General features: G+C 38.4%; 1 protein-coding gene across 2 annotated transcripts in view; it reads right to left on the bottom strand.

Annotated features, from left to right (window-relative positions):
* ASAP2 (ArfGAP with SH3 domain, ankyrin repeat and PH domain 2) overlaps positions 1-23741 on the bottom strand; it is a 170089-nt gene that overhangs the window by 29048 nt on the left and 117300 nt on the right. For both annotated transcript variants that reach the window (XM_084624728.1, XM_084624727.1), the window contains exons 12-21: positions 21569-21656; positions 18384-18432; positions 18106-18272; positions 16539-16672; positions 15769-15863; positions 11939-12128; positions 9825-9910; positions 9507-9622; positions 6443-6510; positions 5779-5892 (exon numbers count right to left, since the gene is read on the bottom strand). In XM_084624728.1, the coding sequence (XP_084480854.1) occupies positions 5779-5892; positions 6443-6510; positions 9507-9622; positions 9825-9910; positions 11939-12128; positions 15769-15863; positions 16539-16672; positions 18106-18272; positions 18384-18432; positions 21569-21656 (1107 nt within the window). The remainder of the gene's footprint in view (positions 1-5778; positions 5893-6442; positions 6511-9506; positions 9623-9824; positions 9911-11938; positions 12129-15768; positions 15864-16538; positions 16673-18105; positions 18273-18383; positions 18433-21568; positions 21657-23741) is intronic.

A 23741-nucleotide genomic window follows, 5' to 3' on the forward strand; every position in this document is an offset into this window, starting at 1 on the left:
ACAGTTGACAAGAAGGTGTCAGTAACAGTAGGGGGAAACTAGTATGGTAAAATTAGGTTTTGAAATGACTCATCCACTCCCAGTCTTTATTCAGGCTTAATTTGATGGTGTCAAGTTTGCAAATTAATTCCAGTTCTGTAGTTTCACATTGTAGTCTGTTTCTGAAGTTTTTTTGTTGAAGCATTGCCACTTTTAAGTCTGTTATTGAGTGACCAGGGAAGTTGAAGTGTTCTCCGATTGGTTTTTGAATGTTGTAAATCCTGATGGTATCAGATTTGTGTCCATTAATTCTTTTGCATAGAGACTGTCCGGTTTAGCCAATGCACATGGCAAATGGGCACTGCTGGCACATGATAGCATATATCACATTGGTAGATGTGCAGGTGAACAAACCCCTGCTGCTGTGGCTGATGTGAATAGGCCCTATGATGGTGTCCCCTGAATAGATATGTGGACAGAGTTGGCGCCAGAGTTTGTTGCAGGGTTTGGTTCCTGGGTTAGTGTTTTTGTTTGTGGTGTGTAGTTCCTGATGAGTATTTGCTTTAGGTTGGGTGACTGACTTTAAGCGAGGACTGGCCTGTCTCCCAAGATCTGTGAGATTAAGGGTTTCTCCTTCAGGATAGGTTGTAGATCCTTGATGACGCACTACAGAGGTTTTAGTTGGGGGCTGAAGGTGACGGCTAGTGGCGTTCTGTTACTTTCTTTGTTGAGCCTGTCCTGTAGTAGGTGACTTCTGGGTACTCTTCTGGCTCTGTCAGTCTGTTTCTTCACTTCACCAGGTGGGTATTGTAGTTGTAAGAATGCTTAATAGACATCCTGCAAGTATTTGTTTCTGTCTGAAGGACTGGAGCAAATGCGGTTGTATCTTAGAGCTTGGCTGTAGACAACGGACCGTGTGATGTGGTCTGGATGAAAGCTGGAGGCATGCAGGTAAATATAGCGGTCAGTAGGTTTCTGGTATAGGGTGGTGTTTATGTGACCATCGCTTATAAGCACTGTAGTGTCTAGGAACTGGATCTCTTGTGTGGACTGGTCCAGGCTGAGGTTGATGGTGGGGTGGAAACTGTTGAAATCCTGGTGGAATTCCTCAAGGGCCTCCTTCCTATGGGTCCAGATGATGAAGATGTCATCAATGTAGCACAAGCAGAGTAAGGGTGTTAGGGGATGAGAGCTGAGGAAGCATTGTTCTAAGTCACGCATAAAAATGTTGGCATACTGTGGGGGCCATGCGGGTACTCATAGCAGTGCCGCTGATTTGAAGGTATACATTGTCCCCAAATGTGAAACAGTTATGGGTGAGGACAAAGTCACAAAGTTCAGCCACCAGGTTTGCTGTGACATTATTGAGGATACCGTTCCTGACGGCTTGTAGTCCATCTTTGTGTGGAATGTTGGTGTAGAGGGCTTCTACATCCATAGTGGCCAGGATGGTGTTTTCTGAAAGATCATCAAAAGGATTGTAGTTTCCTTAGGAAATCAGTGGTGTCTCGAAGATAGCTGGAAGTGCTGGTAGCATAGGGCCTAAGGAGGAGTCCACATAGCCAGACAATCCTGCTATCAGGGTGCCAGTGCCTGAGATGATGGGGCGTCCAGGATTCCCAGGTTTACGGATTTTGGGTAGCAGATAGAATAATCCTGGATGGGGCTCTAGAGGTGTTCAGTGTAGATTTGTTCCTGTCCATCTTTAGGGAGTTTCTTGAGCAGATGGTATAGTTTCTTTTGGTAATCCTCAGTGGGCTCAGAGGGTAATGGCCTGTAGAATGTGGTCACAGGCTGAAATTGTGGAAAAGCAGCATCACTTGCCCCATAACCTCGGCCGTGCAGAACACAATGCCATCCACAGCCTCAGAAACTCCTCTGACATCATAATAAAAAAGGATGACAAAGGAGGTGCTGTAGTTGTCATGAATAGGTCGGAATATGAACGAGAGGCTGCTAGACAACTCTCTGACCCCACATTCTACAGGCCACCCTCAATGACTTCTTGTCAACTGTTTGAAATGGGCCACACTCATTACCACTACAAAAGTGATTTTTCCTCCCCTGATATTCTACAGTTAATTTAATTGTCTTGTTAGACTGACCCCACACCTGGTAAGGTAACTCCCATCTTTTCATGTACTCTGTATAAATATACCTGCTACTGTATTTTCCACTCCATGCATCTGATGAAGTGGGTTCTAGACCACGAAAGCTTATGCCCAAATAAATGAGTTAGCCTCTAAGGTGCCACAAAGACTCCTCATTGTTTTTGCTGATACAGACTAACACGGCTACCACTTTGAAACCCAAAAGCCTTTCAGGCCTTCTTTATACAGCATAAAGAAGCAAAAGAGGGCATAAACCCATTTTTAAAAAATCCTTTGCAGATCACCTTTAATAGTTCTTAATTAATTTTTTTTTTTTTTAAATAAAATGAGGGTGGGCCACTCTTTTCAATGTTGTGGGTTGGATGCTAATTTTGGGGCAACTGCATGGGCCACATACAGAAATATAATTCCAGTTTCTAGAATCAGATCATTTATTTAGGTTTCAGATTTAGCCATTAAGACATTAATGGTGTTAAGTAGTAATAAAATGAAATACATGTCAGAGAATAGCTCACTCTTAGCGAAAACATTGAGGAAAATGTTTTTCTTGCACTAATGTCTCAATGTCAACATCAATATTCATTGCTGCAAGTCAGAGACAGCAGCAGAGGAAGTCGCTCTCCAGCTTGTTGCAGAGTTTTGATTTGACATTTCATTATTGAGAATGCCCTTTTGCAGATGTATGTGCTTCCAAACATTGAACACAACTTCAACACAAAGTCTAATTTTAACAGATTTTCCACCAAGTGCCTCGTGGTATATGATGCAGTGAAGAGTAAGTAAGACATTCAACTCCATTTTGTCTCAGCAAACCTACTAATCCACCTTTACTGATGGTCACTGCTTTGGCTCCATCTGTGACTATGCACAAGGACACTTGGGAACTGCCAATTTTCTCACAGCAGAAGCAAGTGCATTGTAAATATCCACCCCCTTTCTACTACACTTGAGTCAAACTAGTTCCAGTATCTTCTCATGCACAGAGAAATCCTCATCAATAGTTCAGATGAAAATTAATAGTGGGCTGAGGTCACTGGCATCAATGCTTCATCTAGAGCTAAGTACGTATATTTTGCAGCAACTGTCTTGAGTTTTGAGGACATATTATCGTTCAGGTCATTTATCCTCCTTGCTACAGTTTGGTGAGACAACAACACTCAAAATCCTTTCTATTTTTCCATCCTCAAATGCACGAGCCATCTGGATTGCACACCCTTTTTTAACCACATCACCATCCCTAAAAGGCTTTTTACATCTTACTAGCTCGAGGCAGACCTCATAATATGTAGTCAGACTTGCAAGTCATGCAGTTGAAGATTTCATCAATGTGTGTCTCTGCTTTGAAGTTTTTTTTTTCCTCCAAGGCCTTAATAGGAGTGATACATGACTCTTCAGGGTACCTCTCGTATTTGGCTTTGTACAGCATGCTGTGATGTTGGCTGATATACTCCTTCCACACAACTATCACTAGCAAGTACACAAGGCACTGTGGTTATCCATTACTTTCAACGAACAAGTCATCATGTTGTTTCATCCACTTGGTGTGAAATGCTTTATTCTCTGCATCAACTCCTCTTTTCTTAATTGCAGCAATTGCATTTACTTGTTCCTTTGCACTGGGATTACTGTTGCACCACTTTTTAATGTGCTGTGTTTAAAATTCATGGACCACATACTGCAACAAACACAGTATGCAGATATGTTTTGGTTGTTGACCAAGGAGAAATGGTCCTTTGTCTTTGCCACATCCCAGAAAAATCACATCAAGCCAGGGTGCCACCAGAGCTCTTTCAAATGGTTTGCACACCCCTCCCACTCCTGACTCAAGATGTGTGTCAGGGTGTTCTATGGCTGTGGGCACCTGAATCTAGCCATAGCTCAGGCAGGAGCAAAAACTCCACGTAGCCTGTGAGAGCATCCTAGCATCACCAGCCCTTGGCAGAGAAGGCCCTGTCTGTCCTTTCAAGGTTACACACACACACACACACACACCCCCTCCCTCCCCTTCCTATTCTCTCTCCCATTTCACCTTGCACATGACCTCTCAGGCTGGACAAACTTATGCTCAATGAGAGAGCTGGGAATTACTCAGGGCACATCAGGATCAGTCTGTTATGTAGCTCATTCAGCTGTTTCATTTGTGTCCATTGGGAAGGAAGAAACTCAAGAATATGGCAGCTGCAGTAGAGAGAAAAACCAAGCAGTCCACCACTGAGTGCTGTCAGATACACAGGACCCAGGGCTTTAAGTGTGGGGATTGGAGGAAGAGCAGAGTGCAGGGCTGGTTATGGTTGTTCTGGTTAATAAAGACTACTCCACCCCACACTGATTGCAAGAGATGGCACTGACCTTCAATGGCCTGCTACATTCCCTCTCTTGCAGTGACATGCTTGCACATGCCTGAGACCCACTCTACAAAATGGCATCCTCCATGCAGCATGACCTCACACTTATGGGCTGTGACGCGCAAAGGACACCATTTTGTAGAGCAGGTCTCAGGCATATGCAACATTTCACTGCAATGCTCTACATCTGTCACACATTCTAGGCAGCTGCTGCTGGGGGCTGCCAGACACATTTTGGGGGCTAGACTGAATAATCCCACAAGGCTGAATCCAGCTCACACGCTGCCATCTGGACCATCCATAAAAGTGACTATGGCACTTTTGAAAATGTTACTCTAAGTGGCTTGAGAGCCTAAGTCTCATTTTCTAATGTGACAGATACTTTAGGAGCTTCAGTCCCAATAACTCCTAAGGGTCAGATTTGAAAAGGCATTTAGGCATCTAAAGCTGCAGATCAGAACTTAGAGGAATTTTCAAAAGCACATGGGTGCTTAACTCCCATTGAAATCAATGGATGCTAGGCACCTAGGTGCTTCTGAAACCAATGGATGTTTGGACTTGTTTTGAAAAATCTCATTAGGCAACAATCTGCATTTTTTAGCATCTAAATACCCTTAACATTTTGGCCCCAAGTTCCATTTTGAAATGAGACTTAGTCACTTCCCTTAGTCACTCAGATACTTCTGAAAATTTTACCCTAAAACCATCAATAACACCAGCTCAGAATATGGAAAGGAAAATATGCATTTTATGGAGAGGATTCAGAGCTAAGGCCCCAATCCTGCAAAAACCAATGGACATGCTTAACTTAATGCACAGGATTAATCACACTGAAGTGAAGCCCATGCGTAACTCTTTACAAGACCAGAGCCACTGACCTCAGACATTTCACACATATGTGAAGATTCTATAATGAATCACTATCTTTTGAAAGCACCTTTCCTATCTTTGATGTTGGCTTCTGCTATGCATCACATAAATACAAAAACTCTTGATTTACTGAAACAAATTGTATTGTATTCTGCACTAGCTGACTATCACTAAAATGCCAGCTTTGGGAAGAGGAGGAGTCACCACATGCCTCAATTTCCCTCCTTTACATCACAAAGGCACCATCTGATCATGACAGACTAAACTGTTTTGTAATTAAAACCAACAGGAAAAGGCAGACAAACTATAATTCAGGAAATTATCTAGAAACAAAACCACTGATTTTCATTAAGAAATTTCATTTGCATTATTCTGCACCTTTACCTATAGAAACACTAACATTTTATCTAAAGCATACAAATATTTTTAAAAGATACGTTTGTAAAGTTAAATGTATAGTATCAGGCACAAACCTGCAGCTTTTCATCCACATCATCATCACTTTCATCCAGATCTTCATGGAGTAACCGCCATTCATATTCTACATGAACATGAGAATTAAATCTTCCAGATAATGCTTGAGTAAGCTAAGGAAACACAGTAGTCTGTTAATAACAGTGCCATGTGCAGTAGTAATGAACAGTTAAAATATAACTTCCTTGAACAGACGTAAAAATCAGTATTTTTTTTTCTTTTAAAGTGCAAATTATGTCTTTTAAAACAGAGAGTTTAGTGCTTCAGAAAGTTATTGGACAGGCAAGTCTGAAGACTAAAATCTTCTGTTTATCCACAGAGCAAATAAACCAGATGCAGCTTGGCCTTGCACTACCCAACAATGCTCCTTAATCATGTGTTGGAGTGAGAGGGTAACTCAGGTCTTATTTGCTTCAATTACTGGCTTCTCGGTTGAGACTGCCAAACAAAGAAGTTAACTATTATGGCAGTTTTTGATAGGTGGACACCAGTCAAGGAGATACTGGATTGATTTCATCAATTCATTTCTTACAGGACACTGAACAGATGCTGATGGTATTTCTGTGCTGCAAATACTCACTGAATACCCACTATGAACTACTAAATGTTCAGAAATAATTCTATTTATAAAAACAAAATCATAATGGAAGATGCAAAACTTACCAATTCTTCACAGTGTGTATGTTTTAAACGTTTAGCTATATCAAGCGGCGTCTCTCCAGCTTCATTGGCTACAATTCAGTGAGAAGAGAAAGTCACACTGCTATGTGTAATAGGTGACATGAGCACATTATTAAACATGAGGTAAACCTATAGTTATGTGATCACAGAATCATAGAAACGTAGGGCTGGAAGGGACCTCGAGGCAGGACCAAGTATACCTAGAATATCTCTGGCAGATGGTTTGTCTAACCTAGTCTTAAAAACCTCCAGTGATGGGGACTCCACAACCTCCCTGGAAGCCTATTCCAGTAATGTATTTAACAATCTTTATCATTAGAAAGATTTTCGTAGTATCTAACCTAAATCTTCCTTGATGCAGAGTAAGACCATTACGGCTTATCCTACCTTCAATGAAATGGACAGCAATTGATCTCTGTCCTCTCCATAATTGCCCTTAACATATTTGAACAGTATTATGAGGTCTCCCCCTCAGTCTTCTTTCCTCAAGGCTAACCATTTCCCAGTGTTTTTAACCTTTCCTCATAGGTCAGGTTTTCTAAACCTTTTATTGCTCTCCTCTGAACTCGCTCTAGTTTGTCCACATCTTTCTTAAAGTGTGGCACCCAGAACTGGACACAGTACTCCAGCTGCAGCCTCACTAGTGCCAAGCAGAGTAGGAAAATAAGCTCCTATATCTTACGTATGATGCTCCTGTTAATTGATCCCAGAACGATATTAGATTTTTTCACAAGAAATGAACCGAACTAAGTTGAGTAAGTGAGCCAAACTAAGTTATTCTAAAGCTGATCTTCTTCCCTCATGTTAAGTTCACCATCGCAGCATTTAGCTTGCTGCTGCTCATTGTGATAACTTACTGTGCTTCATATAGTAAGTTATTACAGCTCCCAGAAAACCCCACTATGTAGCCTGCTTACAGGCCAATTAAACAAAGAGATTTTTAGCTATATAGTGTAGTTTCAAAAATAGTTTAAAAACACTAGTTTATGCCCTTTGTTTCAGGGAGGATAAATTTTTTTAAATTAAAAATTGGATTTTTAAATTCAAATTGGATTTTTTAGTTCTGGTATTTAAATTATAATAAATGTACAGTAAACTTGTTTAAAATGAAATCTGCATTTAATACAAAATATGTTAATGCCTAAATTTATTATAATTTAGTTATAAATGTGAAATGTGGTTTGATACAAGAAGTTTATGTATACAAAACATTTAAGGTTGTTTTAATACAAATATATTTTATATGCTTTTTTGTGTGTTTAATTAAATTCCAGTTACCATCCAAATGCAGCTTGACACACATCATGAGCAAAAAGTTCATCTAGTAAATAAGCGATATTTCATTCACCATTTTCTAACATACTAAAAATGTACATTTAATAAGAATCTGAAATATTAAGCTATTATGACACAGAGGCCCAGTGATGGTTCACTACTCTGTCAACAGCTCTTGTCAGGCCTGACATACTCACTACACTTAACACATACTAAAAGGTAGCATGTAAGACATCGTTGGAAAACTAATAATTCACTCATCATTAATATTCCTGCATGATGTATGTATGGGGTGTGTTCAAAGAGTTATGGATAATGTGTCTGACAATCAGTGCATAAGCCCAGTCTGCCCTAGACAATGGAATGTGTATTTGTTTGGCTGGCCAGCCTGGTCAGCAGGCAGAGACAAGGAAGGTGCATTTACATAAAAAGTAAATAAAACTATCACGCTAAACCAGCGAGGTTATCCTGAGAGTGAACTCAACAGACAGAGAATTAACATGGCTCCTGCACCTCAGAAAGACACAGGAGACTAAATTCCCAGGAGGCCTTCCTGACTTGTAAGACAAAGAAAATTCCTTTGGGAATATAAGGGGGAGAGAGAGAGAGAGAGACACTCCATCTTTATCCTACACCTAAGAAGACAAAGGAACCAAGCATTTTGTGCTCTGAATTGAGGCCTGGCCACTGGGTCTGGTCAGCCATGCTAGACAAAGAATGGTGAGAAAACTACATTGGGCAAAATCTATATTGTGTTAAGTTAGGTTTTAGCCATTAGAAAATGTATTTTTATTTTGGTTTGTTTGTAATCTGTTCAATCCTTTCTACTCGGCATCTCTTAATTTATTGTCCTTTTATTAATACTCTTGTTTTATTTTTACTATAATCCAATTCACTGCTGTGTTTGAATAAAAAGGATTGTTGAAGTTAAAGTAATACGCTGTACTTTTGTCTCTTTAAAGGCGCAACAAACCTTATTACTTCCCTCAGTGTTCCAGGAGAGGGCTGGATACTTCATGACAGATGGTTTTGGGGAAATTTGGGACTGGCGTGCGTTGTGGTCACCCTGCAAGTATTACTACCAAGGCTGGTGGAGACCAGGGTGGAGCTGGTGTGTTTTAGAAAGGCTGCTGGGATTAGACCACTGAATCAAGGCTGCTCAGGACACAGACACTTAGAGAACTACATGCTTGTCGACTGGATGCTGGTGTCTGGGCTGTGAGCCGCAGCAGAGCATTTTGGGCACCCAGGGTTACAGGGCAGGTGGCAACACAACCTCTCACTGGTCTGGGTTGAACCTCAAAATGTTATAGCTGTACAATTGCTTAAATAAATATATATAGTTATAGTGTACCATCCTAGGTAGCAAAAAGGTGTACCAAAATTAGAGTAAAGGCTCTATTTAGTTGCAAAACAACACGTTTTAACGGTTTTATCAGCCAGTGAGAATGCATCTTTCTTTAGATAATAATGGAAATAGAAATGGGAAAATTGATTAAAATCGATGCTCTACCTCAAGTATTTCCACTTGATGATTTAAATTGCTAATTTTAATCAATTCACCCTGCTTTGTTTAAACTTGAATTTAAAAAAAAATCAATATTTTAAACATTTCTTAAAAAATTGAGATATTATACAGTGGAACACGTTACACAACGGAAGGGGGAAATGCACACACATTACTAATCTTCATTTATCATTGCTACACTTTTCTCAGACACCATTTGCAACGGTAGCAAATATTAAAATGAAGTACACATTATCCTTTTACCTATTTCAATAGAAGCCTTCCCTCTCAGCAGCAGTTTGAGGCACTCAACATTGTCAGTCCAACAGCAGTAATGCAAAGCTGTGCTACCCTTATATGTTTGCTTGTCAAGGTTGCCACTGTTGGGGGAAAAAGTTGGTTCAAATTAATTTCCTAGCCACATGCTAATAAAGTTCTCTTCCCACAAACACTTGGGGAACTAGATTTTCAAAAGACAGAATTAAAGTTTTTGCATCAAATTCACCCCCACTGTAACTCCATGTGGAGTACTATTTCATAGAGCTCAAACAGTTGCATTTTAATAATTAATTATACACTTACCTATTCTGCACTAAAAAGTCAACTATGTGAAGGGAAGTTCGATCAACTGATCTAACTGCAAGGTGAAGTGCTGTTTCGTCTTGCTCCTAAATTTAAAAAAACAAATGTTTCTTTTGACTATCTGCTAAGAATATTTAGAGAAAATGTCTCACATTTTACACTGTACACATTTTACACAGTAACAGTGCAACTCCTGAATATGATTTCTGCCTGCCTCATAAAGAAAAAAAAAATCACATTTTCCCTACAAGTCTGAACGTAATACTCTTCTCCGGACCTTTACAGTTTAGAATATCTCAGAAAATATTGGGCTCAATTCTCCTTTCACACCAGTTTTACACTGATGTAACTCCATAAGCATCAACAGAATTAGTCTTGGTTTATGCCTGGATCAGTGAGTTGGAAATCTGAACCATTGTCTCTAATTCCTGGTCTTGCTTACGAGTGCTTTTTTCTACAGCAAACTTTACAAGCAGTCCAAAGTAGTACAAAGAATCCTTTTTCTTACATGTCTGGCTGATGCATCTTGCTCACATGCTCAGTGTTAAACTGACTGCCAAATTTTGGGCCAGGAAGGAATTTTCCCAAAGGTCACATTGACAGGGACGTTGGGAGGTTTTTTGCCTTCCTAGGAAGCCTGGATCACTTGCTAGGATCATCTGGGCATACCCCATCTAATCAATTCTCTGCCATTGCAGAAACCTTGGGCATTAGTAGCATCTTGGTCTCTCCTGTTCTCTGGCAATGACACATAACAGTTTAGTCTCCTGAAGACTGAAATGCTTTAGTCCAACTAAACTTACTGAGCTTAATAAAAAGAGTTATTGGAGTGAAATTTAATGCTCTGTGATATACAGAGGGTCAGACTAGATGATCTAATGGTACATTCTGGCATTCAAATTAAATCTATTAAAAGAATCTAAAATCAAGTGAAAATGGCAAAAGGCAGCATTTACTACTTCTGGCCTTCATACCACTGTGTATGTGTTTCTTTTAACTTTATAACCAGGCTTAGTTACACTACACCAAGCTGCCAACTCCATAAACCTAAAAGAGTTAACGTACATACAGGAGTGCCAACCTGCCGTGGGAAAATCCAGCTGTAGTTTTAAAAGCTATGGCCCCCGTTCATCCACCCTCTCTTCAGCAAGGCACTTAAAGTCTCATTGAAGTTACTGGGACTTAAGCATGTGCATAAATGCTTTGCTGAATTGAGTCCTAAAGGGTGAATTAATTCTGGATATGGGCTTTTACAAAGGGGGATACTTGCTGTGTTTAATATCCAGAAAGGCTGTCCAGCTAACTGTTCAGATTTAAAACTTAACTAAAACAAAACTAAGAACACAAACAAAAGTCCCTCACAGCTGTATAAAATACTTGGAGAGTTCTTTCTAGTAACAATAAAGGAATCTATTTTTGAGCCTGAAGTCTAGTTATCTCTTTCTTCTTATCAAACTGGAAAGCTCTGATTTAAAACCCCACCCCGCAACCAGAATTACAAATGTGTTTTGAGAAAAGCTTGAAGTTATCAAGCACAAAAAATGAGTTGTTTTTTTTTTTTTTAAATGTTCCAATTCTTCTATGTGGCTTTTCAGTCAATTAATGTTGCTTTTAGCAACATTAGCACTACAGGCTACTTTCTGAACAGTCCAATTATCAGATCTCTTCCTAAGAAGATTACAAGAACAAATGTGGAAGACCAAATAATCCCAGAAAAACTGATTTTCAATTCTAATAATGAAACTCTACTAGCACGTCAGTCAGATGAATCCAAATGTTAAATTTTCAATATCCTTACACATGCTATATTGAAAGATATTCGTGTGTAGAAACTCCCCCTCCCGCCCCGCAAAAGACAAATAAAACTGGTTAAAATAAAACAGAAAACAGACTTGAGTTGTTTTTAAATAGTGTATTTTAAATCATGAAAATAAATTAAGAATGATTTCAATTTTGGTTAAATTCATTTGCTCTCTTCTTTTGCTATTACAAAACATCTTACAACAACAAGGACTTATGTGAGTTACTCAAAAATTATTTGTTGTCACTTTCGTTAATAAAAACATGCTGCATCTCTTACTAAAATACTGGATAGGAAAATTTGCCACTCTTACGTGTCCATTGGCAAGTGGAATTTTTTCAGTCAGATCCACACCATCAGCATATACTTGAACCAATCCAAAAATGTCTCTTGCTTTGACTGCTTCGCAGAGACTATGCAGTTTAGCTGCATTGTCAACATGTTTCTTCCTTGAATATTTTCTCTCAATATACTTGGCCGTAATATAATCTTTTCTTGCATTCCTGAAATTGAATATAATTTACTTTTAAAACTTTTAACAGGATCTCTACAGACACACATACATAAACAGGCAAAAATATTTTAAACACAATCTCTACTCTGGGGAAGGGTTGTTTCACATACATTGTGATACTTCCCTATTCTCACATACATATATATGACATGCAGTTTGTTTTATACGTCCAGTGTAAAATACAAATACAGTAGAACCTCAAAGATACGACCACCAGACTGACCGGTCAACCGGACACCATGTGAAACCGGAAGTAACCAATCAGGTAGCAGCAAAGACACCCCCCCCCTTGCAAACAGCAAATATGATACTGTTCCTGTATTGCATCTTAAAGGTAGGCACATCTGGGCTGCCTGTCCCCACCCCAACAGCAGGGCAGCCCCTTACCGTTAGCTAGGGGGTGCAGAGCAGGAGACCGGGAGGGGGATGTGCTTTTACCCCCAGGAGGGGGACACACTATTTTCTCACACACACACACACACCCCTCTGCCGGGAAGGGGACAAGTTTGCAAACTCATGCCAGTGCTGAGTAGGACGCTCAGCTGCTGCTGAAGCCTGGCCTGGAGTGTCAGCTGCTGGAGCCTGAACTGAGCTTTGTTCAGAGTTATGAATATTTCAGAGTTACAGACAACCTCCATTCCCGAAGAGTCCGTAACTCTGAGGTTCTACTGTATTAAAGCTATGATGAACTGAACATCCAATATCCTCAGTGATATAGAAAAACACTGACATTTGGCAACAATTTTGTCTCTTCTAAAACCCTGATGTGAAACTGCGCTCATGATTATACCAGATTTATGCTTGAGAGTCACCTCAAAGCTTCATATTTTGGTTTGCTGACACTAACACTATGTAACATGCACCAAGCTAGCTTGTTTATACTAGTTGCTCGTGCAGGGGTACAAGAAACCTTCCTTACACCCCTGCACATACTACCCAGACCTTGGATCCAGATTCATAACAGTAAGCAGGTTCTGTATGCCCTCTACTTCCCTTATCCAGAACATATAGGCAGGGAATGGGTGGCGCCTTGGAGCTATTGGTATGCATGTTGACCAATATTGTCACACTGGTTACTTGTACTTCCCTAACTGTCACTTCTTGTCTTATACTTAGATTGTAAGCAGGGACCATCTTTTTGTTCTAGGTTTGTATGGAGCTTATGAACTAAACTAGTTACCTGTGTATACATAGGAAATAAGTAATTCTACTTCAAAGATACTATTCTTCACCCAAGGAACTCTTGCTGTCAAGAGACTATCATAGCTTGCCAGAAAACTATAAAAACAACTCTTGGGACCCGATCCTTTCAACTCAGATCTGCTTAAGCTTTATCAGGGGAAGTTTGAGCCGAAAGACTGAGGTCTCCAGCTCCATTCTGGATCACCTTGATACTGCACGTTGGACTGAACCTATGGACTGATTCTGAAAGAACTCTCTGCAATGCTACCATCTCTACTATGAAACTGACCTAAGAACTCCGAATATGTCTGTATGTATAATGATCTTTTAACCAATACTCTCTCTCTTTTATTTTTTAATAAATTTTAGTTTAGTTGATAAGAATTGGGTAAGATCTGAAATATTCATTAATACGGATGGTAATGTGTCTGATCCTTTGGGATTGATAAAATTATTTATATAATGAACCAGATTTCAGTAATCTTCATCATATTTGAGTTGGCTGTCTGGGAGGAAGCCCGTAGGCTGGGTTGCTTTAAGGGAACTGTGTTTTTGGCTTCTGGGTAACCAGTAAGGTATTGTGGAAGCTGTTTTGTTGCTGGCTTGGTGAATCTAAGTATTAGAAAATAACCACCAGTTTTGGTGACTGTCTGTCCCACTCTTTGCAGTTTGCCCTAACTGAGCAATCTCAGCGTGGACCACCTGGGACCTTGGGCACATTGAATGAACTGTATCTCTTGGAGGTATAATTCCTTACCTGTTGTGGTCTTGAGGTGGTGCAGATATATACTACCCTATACACAGGGAGCTTGTGGCAAAGCCACAATTTAAGCCTTAGACAGTATACTAATGGGTGTATTAAAAATTGATAGATTAGACAAATCAGAGTAGATATACAGGATGGAGTCACTGAAAATGAAGGTAATTATTCTTTCAATGTTTGGAAACTGTCTCCTCTTTCTTTTTCTTCCACTTTAAGTTAGTCTATGAATATATTGTATAAATTAAAATCTAAATGAAGCGGTCAGTATTACAATATTGCCAGCTCCTGAGAAGACATCTAAAGAACAGGGAATGTGATATTCAAATACTTAGTCAAATACAAATGAAAACTGCACCAAATGTAAGCACTTCTATGCTTCTACTCTATTGTTTTACATTATTAAGTTTGAATTGTTTTTAAAATCTGCTGTCATGAAACATTTAATATATGCTCTGTTACAGATTACTGAAAGAGCGATGGCAATCAGAGCAAGTATGCTTTGTTCAAAGCTTGTTCTCCTGGTTTTAATTTTTTCATTGTCTATCAGGCTGTCAAAGGAGCAGGAAGCTTGTATGCTTCAAAATCTTCTCTAGTCCTTCTTAGACAGAATTTCATTTTGTTTAACCCTTCCCCTTTCTTTCACAGTGCTTAGCCTCTCCGATTCATTTTAAAGTTCCTCACAATGTTATTTTTAGTACAACTGTTGAATCCACATTCTTAACTGTTGGTGGGTAACAATTTCAATTAGAATTCACATGTAAAGTCAGATTCATATGAAGTGTTTTGTTAAAAGTTTCTTTTAATTCAACACATCTTTTTATTTGTGCCACCCATCTAAAAAGACTATGTGGTATTTTTGCAGACTGTTATTTTGTACATATCCCAGGAGATTTAATTGGGCAGATGAGCTGTATCACACAGATTTATTTCCTATCCTTTAAACAGATGATAGTGCAAATGATTTTCATAGCTATGAGTCATTAATATGAAAAAACAGCTTTGTTTTTGGATTTGTTTTCTGTTAAGTTGAACCTTCCTTACAGGACCAAACTAAAGAAATGGTGGGCAACAGAGAAGAGCCAGGTGGGTAGCACTCCCTGATATCATACTGCTGAGCCAGGGCAGTTTCTGACTCTCCGGGAGCTCACTTCACCTGGGGACAATTTTTCTCTCTCTGAGTTCATGCAGTAGGGAAGGGGATGGGGGAGCAGCTGGGACTTTAGGAGCCTGATTCTGCGAGGTACTGAGCCCTTCAGTTGAAGTGATTGGGTACTGAGGATGCTCAGTGACTCTCAGCAGGCTGTTCTTCATTTTAGTTTCTTTTTGTCTTTAACAGTGTAGGAGAGGACATGGACTTCAATCCTTGGTCTCCTACTATAGCCGTGCCCGAGGACTTCAACATCCACATCAGTCAGTGTGAGTTTGTCCATAACTCGTAAGGTAAAATGGAGGGACTTACTAACACATAACCTTCCCTACTGAAGAATCAGAGGTAGGGGGAAATGACGTGAACATATACTTTACTTATCATTAAGGCACCAAAAAAAGGGTTTTGCCACATTTGTGATGAAAATCAAACAGTCACCCAACATGGAGTGGAGAAACACATTAAGCAGCAAAAAAGACATTTCTGATGCCAATTTAAATACTTCCTGTTTTCAACAAGTAATGGATCTATACTTACATATCACTGCTTGGATTAGGTTTGACTGTCTCATCGGCTGGCAGACAAAATTCCATAATTTCATTGAAACCAGCATTCCCAATATTCTTGGCAAGCTGTTAAAAATAAATACCTATGTTTCAAACAGATATGTTCAGTAGCTAGCCATAAGCACTGTGCAGTCAGGAACAAGATAAACGGAAATCAGGATTTTGGGGTTTTAGTCCTAGTTCTGTGACTGCCTATGTGACCTTGAACAAGTTACACAACATCTTTGGGTCTCATTTTACCCATCTCTAAAATTGAGACAATACCGTTCCTTCCCTCAAGAGCTGTCTTCACAATTAAGTTCCTGATCCAATGCCCACTGAAGTTAACTTCAATGGGTTTTCTTGAACTTTGAAAAACACTTTGAAATTCTCTGCTGAAAGATGTAACGTAAGGTAAGAGGTAAACAGTGAAGAAGTACTTGAATTCCTCACATGAAAGGCACTATTTAACCGCCATATAGTTGTATTCTTTTTAAAAGGAACTTACTGTAAAGACAGCCCCCTTAAACACCAAATATAATCACTCTTATTAATACAAATTCTAATACCAGACAAACAGTTTCTTCAGTAATACAATGTTTTCCAGTGAACTTTAATTTGAGAAAGGAAGATTTCTTGCTTGTATTTATCCAGAGGTATTTTCAAAGCCTGAAAGAATATAATTCAAATGATGAAAATATGCATGGAGTGGAACTCGCTCACTATCTTCTTCAGATTTTATAAATTAATAAAAACATTTACCAAAAGTTCAGATGTTCCCAGCACATCTAACGTGAGTGACTGCATTCTGGAGTAGTGAACACCAAGTTCTCTATGGATTCCTGAACATTCAATACAAGTCAGAATTCCCAGATTTGTTGAAAGCCAGGTAGGATCTGAAGCAAAGAAAAAAACATAGAACTAAAGTTTTGTTAGGTAACGATTGCCCTGTAAAGATTAATAATATGGAAATGAAGTTCTACGAACATAAGATTCCTGTGTGTACATTTAAGGATTTCAATATTTATGCCTTTAAATTTAATCTGCTGGCAAATCTGAACCAGATCTTTTATGATGAAAGAAGTCAAAATGTGAGCTTTAGATGTTAAATTCCTTAGGAAGGGAACTCTGTCTATCTCTATGGCCCCTTAATGGGATGGCTCTTTTGTATACAGTTACTCATGTGCCTCAGTCTTTGCAGGATTGAGGACTATATTTGTACAGTACCAATATTATGGGAGAAAACTCCAGATTAGGGCCTGTGGTTGTGTATAAATATAATATAAATATATATATAAATAATAATGTTACCTATTTTTGTTTTCTGAGTATATATTTTAGTCTAAGGGCAACAGCAGTAACATGAAAAGTATATACTCCATCATGACACAAAGGATCCTCAAGAAAACATTTCAGAGATATTAAGGAGTCTCTCTCTACCTACTACTCATTATCTCTCCACAACATTCTCCCTTTCTTCTATTCCCCAGCCTTCAAATGAAAATCATCCATTTTTAAGATCTAAACAGTTGTGTAACTTTTTAAAACAATGTTTGACCCCAGCTCCACTGAACTATTCCTTTCAGTAGGACTGACTCTTCTCATACCAGTTATACACCAAACTAACGAATTACTTAACAGAGTTACTACTGATTCAGAACAGTGAAACCAAGAGAAAAACAAGGTCTAGTGTTTTCAGCTGAAGTGAAGGCTCAGAAGCACTACTTCCTTTAGTGATTTTGTCATATAGGAGAAAGTGGGCAACAGCAGGAATTAAAAACTAATTTTAAAAGGATTAGAACAGAATTTCACTGATCAACAATACGAACCAAGAGTGAAAATTACACACTGCAAAGCACAGTCAAGCAGCTGCACTGTTTTCAAATGAGTGTATAGTATCAGAATCAGCCAGTTCTCAAAGTCAAGCAAAACAATTAAAAAATAAATAGTAACAAAAATTATTCACAGAACATTTGTAATATCCTAGTATGACTTCCACTTTTACTGAATTTACAGTAAAGTTTAAATTATATAATGGAGGGCTCAATGATAATATCTGATATTGCAATTACTGCATCAAAAGTAACATAAGCCTGGCTAATTACCAAAATCTGTAGGAGAAAGGCAAAAAGCTTACTGATACTTTTTTTTAAAATGGACAATAGGATATAGCAAATCTATCTTAATGAATTTCTGCAATCACGCTGTTAGCATATTCTGCTAGATGGTTAATTGCATTTAAGAGAAAAAGGAACAATATAAATCAACAGTTTAAACACTCTTAATAGAAATATAATTTTACCAATTAGAAATACTTTAATTTAGTCACCTTGCGCTCCACAGTCACAACACACATCATTTCCTGTCATCCTCTGAACCTCCGATATAATTTCTTTTGTCAGCTCTTGGACAATATTATTTTCTCCTGTGTTATCATCACCTTTGAATGCATTATTTAAAGCTTCTTCTTTGCTGTTCTGTAGCACAGATGTCCATCTAAAACCAATAGCAATATTTTGCTGTTTAAAATTTTATAAGCATCTAAAGTTTAACGAAAAGTAACAGTAGAATATCAACACCAGAAACAAAAGTAGCGAAGTAACTCACATTTGACACTCTTGTTCATCTTCTGCTTGAAAGTGATAGGTTCTGTCATCTGCATAACAATATAGATTGACCCAATATTGAATATATAGATATGGTCTCAGAAATTGTATAATTTGCTTAGTAATTGACTATTGACCTCTCTTTTCTCACCGTTGGAAAGGCAGTAATTGGATGGGGGGAAAAAAATCACATTTAGGTGACATTCACCGCTGTGTGGAGGTCTTAAGTGGTTCAACAGACCTTCTGGATAGGGGTGAATTTCTCCCATATTATGTACATTACACATTTACATCTTTGTTTAGAAGCCATCCTCACTAAACCTTCATATTGCAGTTTTAAAAATAGCAGCTGTCTTCCTTTAGGAGCTGACTTCATTATTTAGAAGTTGTGCCTTTACCATACAAGCCACAGGATAAAATAATAACTTTTTCAAAGATATATACAGTACACGTCCTCAGGGAAGACAAGTCCAATCAATTTTTCCATGGGAAACAAATAAAAAAACAAATTTATGTTTTTGAGTCATCTGAGCACATAAAAAGGATCTGCAAATTTTATAAGTGAGTTCTCTTACCTTGGTAACTCAAAAATGGCCCAATGAACATTTATTAAAGTTTTCAGGCACACACACAAAAGTTTACCTCTGCTCTAAGAGCAAATATTAGTAATTTCAACCTAACGGCAAATATTTTTAAAAATCAGATATGAAGGACTTCCCTCTGCTTCAATAACTATAACATCGTTACCATAATTCTATAATAACAAATTTACAATAGACTAAGTCTCTGGAAAAGAAATACAAGTAATATAGAATATAGAATTAATGCAAACAAAAAAAACAGCTAAAGGAGAAGATGAATTATGTAAAATAAAGCAAGAAACAGGAAAAAGAGGGTTTCATCTGTCATTTACATGAGTTGCAAAGTCATCAAGGCAGAGAGATAAGGAAAAAGCTGTTCCAGAGGAGAGAAACTGTAGAGAAGGCTCTCATGCCAAGAATGGAGAGATTGTGTGAAGGAACAGAAAGGAAGCCAGAACCTAGTGAGAAACAGGGTAGAAAGAGAGGTGCTAGATTTGAAAAGTAGGCTGGAGCAAGTCTGCAGAGGGTTTTAACAACAAAGAGGGCATTTTTTGTAACTGGATCCTAATATACAAAAGAAACAGTGGAAACTGTGAGGTGATTACTCTTCTCTGTACACGTGAGAAGGTCCGCAGCAATAGTCTGCATATGCTGAGAGCAGATGAAGTGGGACTTGGGAATCCCAGCGAAGGGAGTTGCAACAGATATGGTGAGAGGAGATTAAAATATAAATGATGACATCAATAGTTGAGTCGAGGCAGTGACATGATTGGGCTGTGGTGAAGAAGTGGTGATACGCAGTTTTGCAAGCAAATGATATGGAGACAAAGTTCAGGGTCAAGGATGTTGCTAAAGTTATGGAGAGTGGATACCAAGTGAAGGAGGGAAAAAGGAGATGGAATCATGTTTGAGGCTATGCCTCTGCCCCAAGATAAGCACTTCGGCACATTTGGTTTTTTACTTAAAAAGCCAAATAAGAAAGATTGAATTTAAAATTCCAAATCTTTTGTGTGTGTGTGTGTGTTTTTTTTAAATTGAAAGAAAAAAAACCAAGCCAGTGCTATGTTCAGTAAGTGCTGTTGAAACCCACTGCCAACCAGCAAATACAGCTTTGGAAAGAGAGTGAAAAATAAAGAGACTCTAAAAGGCAGAGCAGAAGGAAAGAAAAGAGAAAGACATAGGAGCATAGGTGTAGAAGGGTGCAGTGTTTATTGAAGAGTGAAGCAAATTATCATTATAATTCATAAATTGTACATCAAAACAAATAACAGTACAAGGTAGAATTTTCTGAAGTCCTTGCATGATTTAGGAAATTAAGCCCCACTGAAAGTCAATGGGACTTAGGTTCCTATATGCTAAAGTCACTTTTGAAAGTGGGACTAGGCTGCAAAATCGCATAGGCACTTCTGGAAATTTTACCCACTGATGCCAGAATTTAGTTAAATATTAAGGTAAAAAAAAAAAAGCGTGTGTGACTTTTTGATAAAATTTTTAATGTTAGCAAACAAAGTCCCTTATCTTGCAATTAATTCTGTGTGAGCAGAACTCTGAGTGCCTGCAAAGCCCCACTGACTTGAAATCAATGGAGCTCTGCAGGGAAACAGGAATCTACTCACATGACTAAATTGCAGAATCAGACCTACCCCATGTATGTAGCTACGTCTAGACTGATTATTTGTAAAGTAGTTAAACATGACTCTTTTATTCAAAATCTTAAAAATAGGAGTAGAGGACACACATTGGTGTAAAATAATCCACAGGTTTCCAAAAGCAAAAAATATAATTGCACGATTAGGGTTTCTAGCGGGTAACAACTGGGTTTAAAAATAAAATAAAAACACCTTATTTTTATTATTAAGTTATTAAGGTGCACCTACTTGTGGAGAGGTTAATAGCTTTGGTTACTGGTAGACAGGATAGTTATTCAAATAAACAAGACCCTGGCCTTGAATTATTCAAGTGTAACACCGTACAGATTACAGTATATTTTTATTTTGAGGAAGGCAACAGAGATACTGGCCTACAAGATTTAGTCTTAATATATCTGAAAAGTTACATCCATTCTAGGCATAAAAGTTGAAACTCTACAGTGGATCATTCCATTATGTCAGCCATTCCATTTGGAACATGTGCGTCTGTTTTAGGTTCCCCCTCCTTCCCGTCCTGGAAAAAGGTTTTACTATGTTATGGTTCGTTCTTTGTTATGTTTATATAAAAACAGAAAATGAACATTTCAATGGGATAAAGCTGTATGGAAGTAATTACTCTGCAATTAGGACATCATAACTGATCTTGGAAACACTGTAGTTGTTACTGCTTCAGCACTGTGACCCCACTGAAGGATGATGTAAGATCATGTGAAAAGAAGGAACAAGCCCATGTTTAAACATGAATAGTTTTGCGAATGAACAAGTTTGGTAAGAAACATTATGAGAAACAGATGAAAGGCAAAGAGTTTTAAAGAGGGAATGTCATAATGGTAACATATTGCACATATATTAAACTAATATTTTAAATCTGATTATTAATACATTTTCTGAAACAATCTTTGAACCTTGGACGTTTACTAGAGGTAAAGACCTAAGGAACTAAACAACAAACCTACGTGATATGAGGTCAAAACATTTTTTCTCCTCTGGGTTTGTTTTCACTTGGCAAGTTAACAGATTGAGTTTTGCAGGAGGTCGGTTAGCCTATTTAAAGATAAAAAACACACAAAGTAATATCCCTTAGTAAGATGCATACTGATTAAGAATTTGCTTGTCTGTAGGTAGAATCTGACTGCAGCTAAGCATACTATTCTATTACAAAACATCTGAGTATGACCACAAAGTTTCCAAAACTGGCTAGCACCCATATTTTTTGGGTATCAGACAAGAGTAGGACAAGCAATACTTTAATTTATACTTTTTCTGGTTCCCAAGTATGTAACCTAGACTCCCTTTCCTATTGACAGAATGGGAGTAATTAGGGTGAAAGTGAGGGGAGTCTAGTTGTAAAGGATGGGTCTAGTACCATTTTATAAATCACCTCTTTGGTTAACTTACCGTAATAATTGTCTGAAGGAAACAGATACAACGAAAGCAATAACTGCCTTGATCATTCAAATATTTCTAATCAAATGAAATCATTTCCATTCTAGTAATATTTCCATTACTACTTCTAGTAGGACAGGAGGGAGGGAAAGTGTGGCTCAATTATTATTACTATAGTTCCTTTTGAAAAACAAGTAATTGTCTCCTCTCCCATATATTATAGAGCCACACTGCTGGAGAACAAACAGTTCACTACAGAACTCTCTAAAAATAAGCATATACTTGGGGGAACGGGGACGCTGGGGAGAGGTAAAAATGAGCTACCAAAGACATCCTAAAAGCAAGGCAACCAACATACTATGTGCTCCCAAGGTTCAGCACTTTCAGACAGGGATCCTCTTTCCTACATCAATTTCTCTTTGAATAGAAATGGCATGTTTCATTAAAAGTAAAATCCAACAATAGGTCTTCCTAAAAAAAAAAAGTTAAAGGGCAATGGAGATGTTAAAAAATAAATATCTCAACTTTCTCCCTAAAATAGCTGCCCCTTCCTCCAGCATATGAGGACACCATCTTGGTGGCTGAAATCCAGGAATCACATACATCACTACAAACAAAAACTAGCTATACATTTTCCTAGAGCAATTAAATCAGAAACCAAATTAAATGAGGGCAGTTTTGCTTCTGTGGACAAAAATTAGTCACCTGTTTAAATAATCTGGTAAATAAAATAGCAAGGACAGAATAATGCATAACATAGATCAAAAAGAACTTAAGAGGTCACAACAATAAGCATGGTCATTAGTTTAACCTGCCAATCTGATAAAAGAAACTAAGGCTTTACAATATATTAACTGAAATTTTTGTAAAACCAAGCTAGTATGAGGACGTTATTTACTTGTAACTGGAGGTTCTTCAAGATGTGTGGTCCCTATCTGCATTCCACCGTGGGTTATGCATGCATACAGCATCAGAGAAATATGTGAACAGAGCTGCTTTACAGATGTGTGGCTGCTTTACAGATGTCCAGGAGCAGTACCTCCTGAAGAGATGCCACAGTTGTTGCTTACACTCTCGTGGAATGAGCTCTTACCCCATGGGGGATAGTGGGGGTGAGGGAGGTTCGATAGCTGATAGAATAGAATGCAGCCAGAGATTCATTTGGAAATTCTCTGGGTGGAGATGACATGCCCTCTGACGCTGCTATAACAATGAATAGTCTCAGGGACTTCCCAACTGATTTTTTTCTCTGCAGGTAAAAAGAATGCAGTTTTGGGAAAAACACAGAAAAGTGAATCGATTGGTTAAGGTGAAATTCCGAAAAGACTCTGAGGTGAATTTGGGGGGTAGACGCAAAGAAACCATATTCTTATGGAATATAGCATACAGAGGATCTGCCATCATTGTTCCAAATTCACCAACCCTTCTAGCAACCCTTTCATGAAGAAAACCTTCATGAAAAGGAGACACATGAAGCAAGAAACTAAAGGTTCAAAGTGGGGACATGTGAGTACGGAAAGAACAGTGTTTAGTTCCCACTGGGGAGTAAGCTTCTGAATAGGTGGGAAAGTTCTTATTAATCTTTCCAGAATCTATTTGTCTGTGGATATGCGAAGATCGAGCAGTCCCAAGAAAATGGATGATATGCACTGATCGCAGCTCCTCGGAAGGAGCTAATGGACAAACCCGATGTCCTCAAAGATAGGATATAGTATAAGATGAGAGGAATACCTGCAATTTCTG

Source organism: Lepidochelys olivacea (assembly GCF_965140295.1).
Source record: "Lepidochelys olivacea isolate rLepOli2 genome assembly, chromosome: 3".
In the NCBI taxonomy this organism is placed as follows: Eukaryota; Metazoa; Chordata; order Testudines; family Cheloniidae; genus Lepidochelys; species Lepidochelys olivacea.